We start from the raw sequence: 13,145 nt of genomic DNA on the forward strand, positions 1-13,145 counted from the left end.
AGGGCTTTTATTGGAAGCGTATTGAGAGATTGAAAATTTTTCAAAGACTCTAAATTTCATATGGAGGTGTGGTATCAAAGGCATTGTGGTTCACGGTTGGTTGGTGGATAATCATGTGCCCATTAATCTGACTTTCACTTTGTGGTCTTCATGAGGAAACTATAGCCCGCCCAACCTTTTTCTTTGCCCACATGCCGCAACAACATGAAGAGCATCGTTGTTAGGGAGACTTGTCAATGGGCTTTCCCACCAAAGATGGGGGGGGGTGGGGTTGAAGGACACCTCAAGGTAATTAGTAAAAAATATAAACACCCCAAAAGTATATCAAATTGGTAGAGACACTTTGAAATGTCTCTTAAATTTGCATAATGATACACTCTGTTAGTAAATTTTGTTAATTCATGGATAAATAATTTCATAATTCCTAAATAACTCTTAATGTCTTGTCATTTTATAATAGTGTTGTCCTTAAGTCATTACCTTTAATTTTTTGTGATTTTAACGATGTTTTCCTTAGTGAAATAAAATTTCAATTTCAATTTTGATCGTTATGCAAGGACACAATTGTTTGATTTCCTATTATTTATTTATTTATTTATTTTTTGGTTTGGGGAGAGAAGGGGTGGAGAAGGCTTAGATTTCCAAAATCCAAAACTGAAAATGCGTTTTCATTTGTAAAGACTCAACTTTGATTTTTTTTTTTTTTTTTTTTTTTTTTTTTACTGGATGGAGGACTTTGATTCCCAAAATCTAAAAGTTAAAAATGCATATGCATTTCTTAATGGACGATTAACGTTTTTGGTATATTAAGAAAACCCTCTTGTTCTTAGGCCCCCACCCCCAAGAGGGAATTAAAAAAAAAAAAAAAAAAAAACAATCTTGTCTTTCTTTGTTTTGAATAAATCTCATATTCTTTAAAGAATAAGATAAAGAGTATATTAATTTTTCTAAGTTATAATATGTAGAATATACTGTAGAAATACTACTAATGATATACTCTTTTTTTAATCAAGGTATATCATTCTGACGAAAAAAGGGGTCGATTACCAATAATTTGACATACTTGTAGAATATCTATGCATTATATTATTTATTTTAGAAATCCAAGCCATACTGATTTGTTTTTGGATTTTCATTGGCTCTAACTAGGGTAAAGATTAATTCATCTAAGGGTCATGATCTAGAGATTTCAATCTCTGGATTCATGTAGTTCACTTTGGCACTAAAAACTGAGCGTAAAGAGGGATGAAATTCGTTCAAAAATAACTTGCACATTCCGAGGAATGATAAATAGTTGGTGATTGCATTTCAAAAACAAACCTTAATTTTTATTATGTGCATTTGCGAAAGCATTGCAAAAACTATGAGTTGAATTTGGATTGAGATTCTTAGCATGTAAAACATTTTGAATTGGAATTCTTAGCATTCATTTTAGACTTCTAACCCTCGGTTGATCTTTGTTTTAAAATTATCATCAGAAGAAACCAAATAAGGAATACAACACACCATACTGCCAAGATAAAACATATCAGCGAATTTCACAGAGTTTGATAGGAGAGCAATTTAAAAAAAGAAGCGAAAATGATATTGCAAAATTTTGTGGAAAATTGGCCGCGAATATCGCCAAAACTTCGGTGAAATACACAATTTTCCAGCAGCCTCGAAGGTTCGACCGCCAAAGAATGAGAGAAAAACCTCAGATTCTCTACAACTCCTCCTCCGCAACTCCTCTGCAACAACCTCCGATTCTCTGAAACAAGTCAAAAAAAAATAACCGTAAAACCTGAAACACAAATTTTAGAGCCTGTCATTCTACTAGTTACATTCGATTCGATTACATTGTCGCCTCTGGTCTTCTTGACCAATCAGAGATTGGGATGAATAAGACATAGCAGGGAGGCCGAGACGGTGCCTCACCTCCCGGTTTCACCTGCTTGGATCCACGCTTTTGTCATCGGTTCAGACTGCGTTCCCGCAATAGACACTTAACTCCTTCTCTGCAAGTAAATCAAATTGAATCAACCGATTTATCTATCTATACAATTTTGCTTCTTCGCCTCTGTTGCCAGTCATCTCAACTCCACCTCTGACAAGATGCTCAAACTCACCACCTGAAATATCGACAACAAGTCAGCAAAATTCACCGGTTCAACCAGGTTCGCTAAGGGATGAATCGGCGAACTTCACCAAAACATCGCACCTTGCATACAGCACAGATGGAAAGACAAATCCTTACATTACCATTATTAATAAAAAAAAATGTTATGGGATCACATGGACAGCAGGACTTTTATACCAAGACACTTAAAAATAAGTGAAAGCGACAGCCACTCAAACCTATAAAACATGACAGATGCACGAGGGTGAGAGAAAAGCCAAATTAGGTGGTGATAATAATTTATTTCGTTCGATCTACCAATTCACCTATCAGTCCAAATGTTGACTAAATCGGCTGACCTTCAATTTCGCTTCCATGACTCAGTCAACTCGGCCAACGCAACACAAGACGATCCACCCTTGCTCTTCGCAGCATTTGCAGCAGCTCTCATCTTCTTAACTCGTTCTCGGATATCTTTCCCTTCCTCAGAATCCAAAATCTGTCGAACCCGTTTTTCAACTTCAGCTGCACTCACAAACCCTTCTTTCGAATCGTCCACTGGTATTGCGAGCTTCATTTCCTCTACCAAAAACACCCGATTCATCCGTTGCTCAGCATATAGTGGCCATGCTATCATTGGTACTCCAGCGCTTACAGCTTCCAAAATCGAGTTCCAGCCACAGTGAGTCACAAACCCACCTACCGATTCCCGCATCAGTATTGCTACTTGTGGTGCCCATGACTCCACCACCATGCCTCTCTGCTTGGTTCGTTCCAAGAAACCTTCTGGTAGTGAAGCATCCAAGCTCAGACCCGGTGGACTGCGCACCACCCACAAGAATCGGTGACCGCTGTTCTCTAACCCAACTGCAATTTCTTTCAATTGTGCCGAAGAGAACGAACCTAAGCTACCAAAAGATAAGAAGATGACACTCCGGCAGGGCTGTGAGTCAAGCCAGATCAAACACTCACCACCTGTTCGATCATTTTCCGCAATGAGTGGTCCTATGGTATAAACTGGTGGGGTTGGAGCATTAGGGATGCAAATTCCATCAGATACTGCTTTGAGTGCTCTGGGCTCAAGAGCTTCGAAGCTGTTGACAATAATTCCTCTTGATTTTGCTATTTTAGTAGACATGTCTAGGAAGTATTTGTAAGGGCTAGAGGTTCGATCGAGAAGGAGTACTGGCATGTCCATTGATGGGATGGGTGGAACACCTGGGAATTGAAGATCAATGTTGATATCTTTGAAGCTTTCAGTGACGGTGTTGTTTATAATTGGAAAGAATAGGAGAACAGCGAGGCCTCCAACACCAGAAGGGAAGAAGTAGTAAGTGGGTATGTTGATGGAAGTGGCGACATCGAAAGCTTGGTTGCAGAAGAAGTCGATGACAAAGGCTCGGATGTTGGTGGTTTGGGAGATGGTGTGTAGGGTGTGGTGAACGTTTGGGTTGTTGAGACGAAGGACCTCAAAGAGGAAGCCATCATGGCTGCTGGTAAAGGGTGGAGGAGGAGATACGGTTGGGAGGTGGTGGAAGATGATGGATTGGGTTGTGGAGATGATGCGGCGGCTGTAAGCAGCGGTGGAGTCAAGGTCTGAAGGTGTGGTGGTCATGAGGATGGTGATGGAGAAGGAAGGATAGTGATGGAGGATGAATCTTCCAAACTCCACCATGCTGACCAGATGGCCGATCCCTGGAGAAGGATACAATACTATGCTGTCTTGCATCCTTGATCCTTGTCTGGTGTGTGTGTGTCTGTGCGGGAGAGAGAGAGAGACAGAGAGGAAAGACTCAAGAAACTTTATAACTGAGTTTTTGTTAATGTATCCGTTTTTTGTTCAATGCCTATGGTCCTATGCAGGGACACATATCCTGGAAGCAACGAACGGTTGAGATGTAGTCGATGGGTTTTTATATTTAATAATTTTAAATAATTATAATTATTCACCCTGAGACTTCCTATATTTACAAACTCAACCCCGATTTCTCTCGGATGAAACTTAAGGCCACGTTTGGTTTCGTAATTCCCTGGAATCCGCTTCAGAGTCATGTTTCTATAGAATCATGATTATGTGGAATTAGGTTCTGTAAGATCGTCTTCGTCATAAAAAAATTGTTTGGTTCTCCTAATTCTGACAAGTGAATATGTCTAAAAAATCATTTGGTTATCCTGATTCTGAAAGTGAATCTGTCTGAAAAACTGTTTGGTTACCTTAATTCTAAAAGTGAATCTGTCTAAAAACTGTTTGGTTACCTTGATTCTGTGAATGGATTCAACTTGAATCACTTGAAAAACATAACCGAACAAGAAGAATCGAAACACTAATCAAAGGAACAAAATTTTACCCCTCTTAACTTCTCACTGATAATTACCAAAAGAAATATACTCTTTTTTTTTTTTTTTTTTTTTCTTCCATCTGTAGATAATTCAGTTGGATTCTTCATCATTTCATATTCATCTTTGATGTTGTCCAGATTCATGATTGGGTTTCTAGGGTTTGATATTGATCTTCTTTCTCATTGCATGTTCTCTATTTTGTGGGAAATCATGGAGCTCAATGCACAACTTGATAACGATAGGATTTTCGTGTTTGTTACTTCTATGAACACGTGTTAGCATACTCTAGTACCTACGTAGATTCCATCCTTGTAGGCTTGAATAAAAAACCCAAATATGAGGGTTTATTGATGTAAATAGGAAGAACGAAAACTACATGATAAATGAAAAGGTTGTGGTGAGCGTTGTAGATGGCGTATGTAATATCCTTGACTTCTATGTATAAAAATCTGTTATTCCCTATAAGAAAAAAAGTTTCATGATTAATTATTTTTATGTTTTTCTATACAAAATTAGTTACATAGTATTTCAATTAACAAAATTAGCTAAAACTAACTTTGAATTTATAAAACCAACAGAAATTCAGTAACAAAAATAGTGATTTTTCATACTTAAAAGACATTTTTATCGTTAAAACTCATCTTTCTTTTTGCAACTCCAATCTCTCTGTGTATTTTTTTTATTTTTTTTGTCTCATTGCTTTCATGTTGCCTAATTTATAGTAGGATTAAATTTGTAGGTAAAAATATGTGTTTTAACTAATTTTGTTAATTGAAATATTAAGTGACTATTTTTATAAAAAAAAATCATGCAATTTTTTATAAGAATATTCATATTATACGATTCGGTTTTTTTCTAATTCACATGTACGAGAGATACAGATGTCAAAAGCTCCTCATCATAGCATCGATTCAAAGGATTTAATTTTGATTCTTACCAAAAAAATTCAAAGGATTTAATTTTGATTTCCAGCCCAAAACCCTAGTCATTGATCAAGGAATCGAAAAAACAGCTAATCACAGCAATAAAACCCAAGCAGACAAAAGAAAGATCGGATGCATTTTCAATCACCCAGGCTCCTATGCCTTTTTCAAGATTAACCTTAGCCCACTTCAAGGAATCCGGATCTTCTCTCCGTTGGGGGGGCGAGGCCCCAGCCCGACCACAAACACAAGGGTCCCACGGTGAAAAAAAATTTATTTTATTTTCCAAAAAGTATTTTTTTACTGTGGGCCCTACTGATGTTTGTGGTCAGCAAGGGGAGAGCACTTTGTGCTCCCCGTACGGGCCGCTGATCCGGACTCTACTTCAAGCCCACAACTAGTGAGCAATTGGGCTTATCAAAATTCCCATAGGTTTTCCGTTTAATTGCTATATTTATCATTTTATTTAATTTTATTATTATTATTATTTTTGTTGTTGTTGTTGTTGTTGATAGAAACAAAGTGATATTACATGGAACATTTACACCAGTTTGGTAGGAGCACAACCTCCAATATTTTTTATAAGATTTTATATGTTGTATTATTAGCAACAGTGCACAATCAAGCTTGGATTCCTCACTGTTGAAAAGGTTCAATCTTAACCTTGATAGTCCTTGTATGGTAAAAAGATCTTCCAACGTTTCAATTGGCCATGCAATTTGAGGGCCGGGAATGTATTTCGTTAGCTCATCGACTGTTGTCCAGATCTTCCATGAGAGTAGGCATATGAAAGACCTTCCATGAGACCCCAAAGGACCAATTGCAACTGATTTCTTGATTGGAATCTTCCAACTAAACAGCGGTGAAGAATACCACGCAAAACGATGACCTAGCAACAACCTGTCCAGCCACCCTATTCATATGTACTCCCTGCACATGGTAGGAAATTATCACTCGAAAACTCAGCCGGATCAAAAGCTTTACAACAACAGACATCAAGGTAGAAAATCATAGGATGGTTTTCCAGAGAGCTATTACTAGGAGGTCTGAGACTAAGATCTTTTATCCATTTGTTGACAAAGTCTAAAACCCGACGAGGCTGAGCCTCAGTGTGGGTGGCATTAGTCTCATTTCGAACAAGCCAGATGCCATAGCAAGTAATAATAAAAATAAAGAATAACCAAGTTCATATTCTAAGAAAACATAAGATCACAAAAGTCAAGCAGATCAGTCAGATTGAAATTTTCCATTTGAAGACCTACAGGTTTTATCAATTTTCATAAATTATTTTTTCTCAAAAGAAGTCCAAATCTTTGCTTGAGAAATGAATGTATTTTATAAGTAAAACCATTTCCAGTGTTCACTTTATTTAATTTTCAATTTTTGGGCTAATTTAGTTAGGCCCAGTTTTAAGCGATTTGTTTGTTAGACTTTGCCTCCGGCCTCAAGGGGATTTGACTCTTAAATTCTTATTTACTTTAAGAACCACTTGCGGTTCTAGAATTCATATTTGCATTCTAATCAATAAGGGAATGTTCGAACAATAACATAAGTGAAATTTTCATTATTTCATCTTAACAAGTTTGATACCAAATCTAGAAGATTTTGGTTTTCTTTCTTTGATAATACGCATAAGAATCATACCAACCAAAATTCGGTAGACTTTTTTTTTAAATATATTGAAATAATATATTTATATTTTTTTAATAAAAATTATATCATACACATATTAAAATATGTATCCTAGAAAAAGGAAATGTGTGACATTTATTAAATAAGAAAAAGAAATTCCATAATCATTTATTAATTTTATTTTATTTTGTCTTACCAGACAATATATATTCTAAATCTTTGACTTTTGTCACCAACCAGTTCTTCCATGGTTACTGTGGGGTTGTATTTCCTTTCAAGACACTCAAACATGGTGGGTAAAGAATCAATTAATACGTCGACTTCTACTTAATTAGTAACAAATTATAGACAAACACATCTCATTCATTCATCATTATAAACTAAAATAGCCAAACAAAAATTATTAGAAATAGATGTTTTGTATAAAAAAATTGACAGTTGACAAATTCACTTTTCATAATAGGATAATATTTTCAATAATTCAAACAAGCAAATATACAAATTTCTCTTGATTTAATTAGCCAAGTTGTTAATCTCTTGTCGAATACAAGTAAAAATACATGATGAAGGGGATGCACATAGAATATTCTCAGGTGTTGTAAGCAGAGGACAAAAGAATAAAAACTCATGGATACTATCACCTTACGTATTCAAAAAATTCCTGCATGCAACACATTATATATTTGAGAGCATATATATATATGCATTATATATTTGAGAGCATATATATATATGCATGCAACATGCAAGACAATAGTTGTATGTCCAGAAGGAAAGAAGGAAATAAAGTCCAAACGTACAAACAACAACAACACAATAACAACTATAACCTTATCCCGACTAAATGGAGTTGGCTGCATTGATGCTATTAAGGTTATGATAATAAGAAATAATAGTTTAAAACGTAAAGTCAAAGTAGCATTGTAAAAACGTTTCTTTACACAGGTTCTATTGCACTGGGGTTCATTTGAGTACTTCTCATGTACCTCTATAACATCCTTAGGGGGTAGCTTTATAACTATTTAAATACATGATGGGACTTCATCCTTGACGTCAAGAAGATTCGAATTCTTAAGCTCATACTATGAGACATTGATCTTTGCAATTGAACAATGCATTTCAAGTTAACTTTTGTTGAGAACCTTTAATTACATTAAATGGTGTTCAAAATATTAAAAGGTAAGGATAATTAATGTTGCCACCTGTACTATAGCATAATTACAACCTTATCCCCTATACTTTTTGAAATTACTAATCTAATCTTAGATTTTTTTTTTGTAATTACCGTTGCCCTCTTACTATTATATAAGCTCTGTTAGCTAAGTGATGACATCGCATCTTTGCTTTATTCAAAAATCCTAAACAACTGAGGTTTTATGTTACTTACTTGCACTTTATATTAAATTACATTACTACCCTTAATAATTAGTGGAGAAATTAACCCTAAACCTAAAGTGCTAAATCGTTTTCTTCTCTTGTCAAAAAAAAATAATAATAATAATAAAAAATCTTTCTCTTCTTCTCAATGATAAAGAGCAAGGTCCCTTTAGTAATTACGCTATAATATTGAGACTTTTGGAATCCAAGATGACAAGAATATATATACAAGGGTAAAGTTGATATTTTATATTATTTTTTCTAATTGAAGATAATACTGTCTTTTAGCTTCTTAATTCTAGAAAGGTAAAATAGGCATTAAACATCTGACTGCAATAGGTTATGAACACGATTAGAAGTGAGGGAGGCAATAGCAACTTTATATAAAAAAATTTTAAAAAAATCAATTAATGATTAAGTTATAATACAAAACGACAGCAGCAATTATCCATGAAAGGTATTATTTTTCTTTAGTGGAAACTAAACGCTATTACCTAAACAAAAAACTAGAATCTTCCATTTTGTAACAATTTGACTTTTCAGATTTTGGATGGGTGGTTAGGTGGTATGACGCCACTTCTTCTCCCTAAAAAATTTGCTGCTAAGAATAATATTTGATGTTAACGTTAAAAGTGCAGTTTCATTAGCTATTAATGAAGTTCTCTCTCTTTCCAATCTCTATCAATTTTTTTTCCACTTAAAATTTATTGCATTTGATTTTGATTGTTTTATATTATATTAGGGTGTAAGTTTGATCTTGACCGTCCTAATTTATCTTAAGCACAAACAAGATCTAAGCTTAGAATTTTGGCTCTAAGAGTAGGTTAAGGTCAAAATATTTTGACTTGAATCTCTTTATATTAGGTATAAGTGGGCTGGTTTTTTCAAAGGTTCAATCGAGATTGTGATTTGGTCCACCCAGTTCAAGCTACCAGGACACTACTATGCTGGACCAAACCAGCCCAAAATTGACCACTGTTTTTTATCCCCATTCCATATCGTATTAAACTAGCCAGTGTTGAACCGGTTTAGTTCCAAAATTTACACCCTAACTTGAAACCCAAGAAACATAGGAGTGGGAACCCTAGACATATACATACCATTGTGGTCAAAGTCTCTTTTGAGATAAGGCATTGGAGAGCATAACAAAATGGAAATCAGCATAAGATCTCCTGCACATTGGCATGTAACAGGTGCATGCAGGCTACAAGCATGAAACAAGCCTCCAAGAATTGGTTAAAAATGAAGAGCCAAACCTACCCAATTGTCAAACCAGATAATTTGTCAAAACACATAGTCTATTTTACATATGAGCAAGAAATCTGCTCGTCCCTATCCCTCTGTGTCTATATATAGACTTCCATAGATGAAGTGACATAACGATATATGTTTATTGCAGGAATTCCAAGATGAAGAAACCATTATTATTGATAGCATTTTGTGTTTTTCAACTGATCACCATTCTTCCTTTCTCAAGTTGTTTGGTGCGTCGAAACCAATTCCCTCCCACATTTCTTTTTGGAACTGCAACTTCTGCTTATCAGGTAATGAGATGTTCTATTCTTCATTTCTTTCATCTTATAGAAGAAGAAAGGTATCAAGCATTACAAGCAGAAAGTTTTTTGTAGTAACAGTAATAATAACTAGAAACAGTTTTAATTGTTCAACCAGTGGTAATAAGAAGATCAAACACAATTTTATTCTTCTAAATTTGTTGTCTAGACTGAGGGAGCCTACTTACAAGGAAATAAAAGCTGCAGCAATTGGGATATATTCACTCATTTGCGAGGTAAATACCTCAGTTTCACATTATTTCTTTATCATAGAAATTATGGGTTACTTAGTGCATGAAGAAGCTCCAACTATTACAGAGGCTGGCAGTGTGATAATATGTATAAATCAAAAATAACAAATCTACTCATTCTTACAAACTAGTGTTTATGTTCTATTTTCAGAACAAACAATCAAGGATGGGAGCAATGGCGACATTGCAGTTGATCACTATAATCGTTACATGGTAAGATACCATTTTTCATCAGCACTTAATAAAATACTTGTTACCAATTACTTGTGTGTCTTTTTTATGAGGTTCAGTATGAATCCACAGACTAACAAGACCAGGAGCTTAACTTGAATATACGTCGTTATAGGATAAAAATAAAGAAAAAAATATTTATTTCTTATATAGTTTTCAAGCTTTTTTCATGCCCCCAACACCTAGTTGGAGCTTAGGGTAGTGAAATTTTGACTAATCAATTTGATGAATTTGAATCAAACAGGAAGATGTGGAGATGATAAATTCCCTGGGAGTAAACAGCCATAGATTCTCCATTTCATGGTCTAGAGTCCTCCCTAGTAAGTGATTATTACACTTTTATGTTTTAATTTGATTAGTTAATTTAATTACATGGAGGTTATTCAGATCTGTTTATATATATTTTGATAATTAATAGGAGGAAGATTCGGAGAACCTAATCAGGAAGGGATTGAATTCTACAAAAAATTAATTAATGCCCTCTTAATTAGAGGTAATCCTGCTGAAAACTGATATTGTCACAACACAACAGTAATTTATGTTAAAAAAATACTGATCGATCCTCCATGCTGCTGATCCTACTAGGAATACAACCATTTGTTACACTGAACCATTTTGATATTCCTCAAGAACTTGAAGATCGATATGGGTCATGGCTGAACCCACAAATACAGTAAGTCTCTGGCTATATTTCTCTCTGAGTAAATGACTTAAATTTGTTCTTTTTAGAATTATCATTGATGGGTCGCTTCTGCTTCATACAGGCAAGATTTTGGGCATTTTGCAGAGACGTGTTTCAAAGAATTTGGTGACAGAGTGAAGTATTGGACCACATTTAATGAGCCAAACCTGATGGTGAAGTATGGTTACATCACTGGGAGAATGCCACCAAAACATTGCTCCAATTCTGACCAATCATCAGATGACAATTGCCAATATGGAAATCCAGCTATTGAACCTTACGTTGCTGCACACAATGTAATATTATCTCATGCCACTGCAGTTGAAATTTACAAGGAAAAATACCAGGTAAAATTAAATCAAGTTCATCTTAATTTTATGTAGTATTTCTTTTCAATCATTATGCTTCATCTCAAGATGAATAGAGAAAGAGAGGGAGCTAGCTGCTTGGTTGCTTTGCCTTGAAATTAATCTTGTATCAACTGTCTAATTCTATTTATAATGAATTTCTACTAGGTTAAGCAAAGAGGTATGATTGGAATTGTCATGAATTCAATTTGGTATGAGCCAATAAGCAATACATCATTAGACCAGAGAGCAGCCAAAAGGGGCCTTGCTTTTCACAATGCATGGTATTTAAATTTGTATTATTTTTTTTTCCAGATATTTGCCTTCTATATATTAATAAATGTGTAATTAAGGTCTTTAATTATAGGATAATTATAGTTTTACACTTTTTTATTTATTAATTAAATTGTTAATTTGCATTTCTTTATGATACGTGCAGGATATTGGACCCCATAATGTTTGGTGAATATCCACCAGAAATGAGAAGAATTTTAGGTCCAAGGTTGCCAAAATTCTCTGTGGAAGATAAACAAAAGTTAGACAAGAAGTTGGATTTTATTGGAATTAGTCATTTCACAAGTCTATATGCACAAGATTGCTTGTTCTCTTCATGTGAAACTGTTGCATCTCAAACAGAAGCGTTTGTTCGTGTGACTGGTGAAAGAGATGATGGCAGCCTTATAGGAAAACCTGTAAGAAATTATTTCCTCCAATTCAAAATTATTTTCAAATATCATGTCTTTGATTTACTTTTTAATTAACTAATAACTTATTTCTTCCTTCCTTTTACCAGACTGAAATGGAAGATTTTTATGTGGTTCCTTCAAGTATGGAGAAAATAGTAATGTACTACAAGGACAGATACAACAACATTCCTATGTTCATCACTGGAAATGGTAAATATAATATCAGGGTACATTGTACTTAGTCATTTAGATGGTTCGATTGGAATGAGAGAAGTTATACATTGTACACATCTCCATCCAACGGTTAAAACTACAACTGTATACAAAATATTTTCCCCTTAAAATTTATATTCATTTCGTCGACAGAAACTTCCATAGTCTTTGATTTTGGATGAAATTTTTTCAAAAACTTAAGAATGACATTAAGTGAAATGATTTTCCCCTTTCTTTTCAGGGTATCCGGATGCAAACAATCCTGCCACTTCTATCGACGATTTTGTACTTGATATAGAGAGAATAGAATACCTAAATGGTCACTTGACTTCCCTTGTGAACGCCTTAAGGTATGTTATGATGTCTACAAATAAGGACTTTCTTTTACTGTTAAGATGGTAAATCGCCAGGTTAGTTTGGTTTTAGGAACTCTAGGTTTTATTGGTTTTGATATAAAGTACAAATTATATGAAAGGAAAATAGATGAAGAAGACCACAATGGATTATTTTGACTTGTTTAACTAATATCACATTCTCTCATGGTGTCTGCAGTAATGGAGCTGATTTAAGGGGCTACTTCACATGGTCTTTACTTGATAGTTTCGAATGGACAAATGGTTACACTGTGCGGTTTGGACTTCATTATGTAGACTATAACACACTTGAGAGAATACCAAAACTATCTTCAATGTGGTATAAACAATTTCTTGGTGAAAGGAAATTTCTGGAGCCAGTGGTGGACAATAAACTTCAAATGTAAATTGTATCTTAATTACCATTTCAGTATTTTTTTTTTTGTACCTAGGAATGCG

The 13,145-nt window shown here is 34.7% G+C and overlaps 2 protein-coding genes across 2 annotated transcripts; one reads left to right on the top strand and one right to left on the bottom strand.

Annotated features, from left to right (window-relative positions):
• Positions 1-1,554: 1,554 nt before the first annotated feature.
• LOC149000527 (UDP-glycosyltransferase 88B1-like) lies at positions 1,555-3,952 on the bottom strand. The gene has a single exon (XM_089139901.1). It carries the CDS (start codon positions 3,825-3,827, stop codon positions 2,460-2,462), a length of 1,368 nt encoding a protein of 455 aa, XP_088996027.1. The 5' UTR covers positions 3,828-3,952; the 3' UTR covers positions 1,555-2,459.
• A 5,827-nt stretch (positions 3,953-9,779) lies between these two features.
• Positions 9,780-13,093, top strand: LOC149000528 (beta-glucosidase 18-like). The gene is made up of 12 exons (XM_089139176.1): positions 9,780-9,914; positions 10,093-10,159; positions 10,326-10,387; positions 10,650-10,725; positions 10,824-10,898; positions 10,991-11,078; positions 11,170-11,434; positions 11,603-11,718; positions 11,874-12,126; positions 12,228-12,330; positions 12,575-12,695; positions 12,886-13,093. Exons 1-12 carry the CDS (start codon positions 9,780-9,782, stop codon positions 13,091-13,093), a joined length of 1,569 nt encoding a protein of 522 aa, XP_088995302.1.
• The last annotated feature ends 52 nt before the right edge of the window (positions 13,094-13,145 follow it).

This window comes from Hakea prostrata, chromosome 11 (genome assembly GCF_041222555.1).
Source record: "Hakea prostrata isolate BN-2017 chromosome 11, UWA_Hpros_2, whole genome shotgun sequence".
In the NCBI taxonomy this organism is placed as follows: Eukaryota; Viridiplantae; Streptophyta; class Magnoliopsida; order Proteales; family Proteaceae; genus Hakea; species Hakea prostrata.

Excerpts from the sequence above, each read along its gene's own strand:
- LOC149000527 (XM_089139901.1), bottom strand. The coding sequence starts at position 3,827 with ATGCAAGACAGCATAGTATTGTATCCTTCTCCAGGGATCGGCCATCTG.
- LOC149000528 (XM_089139176.1), top strand. The coding sequence starts at position 9,780 with ATGAAGAAACCATTATTATTGATAGCATTTTGTGTTTTTCAACTGATC. Across the intron at positions 10,160-10,325 it reads TATATTCACTCATTTGCGAG|AACAAACAATCAAGGATGGG; the intron begins GTAAATACCTCA and ends TTCTATTTTCAG. Across the intron at positions 12,127-12,227 it reads GCAGCCTTATAGGAAAACCT|ACTGAAATGGAAGATTTTTA; the intron begins GTAAGAAATTAT and ends TCCTTTTACCAG.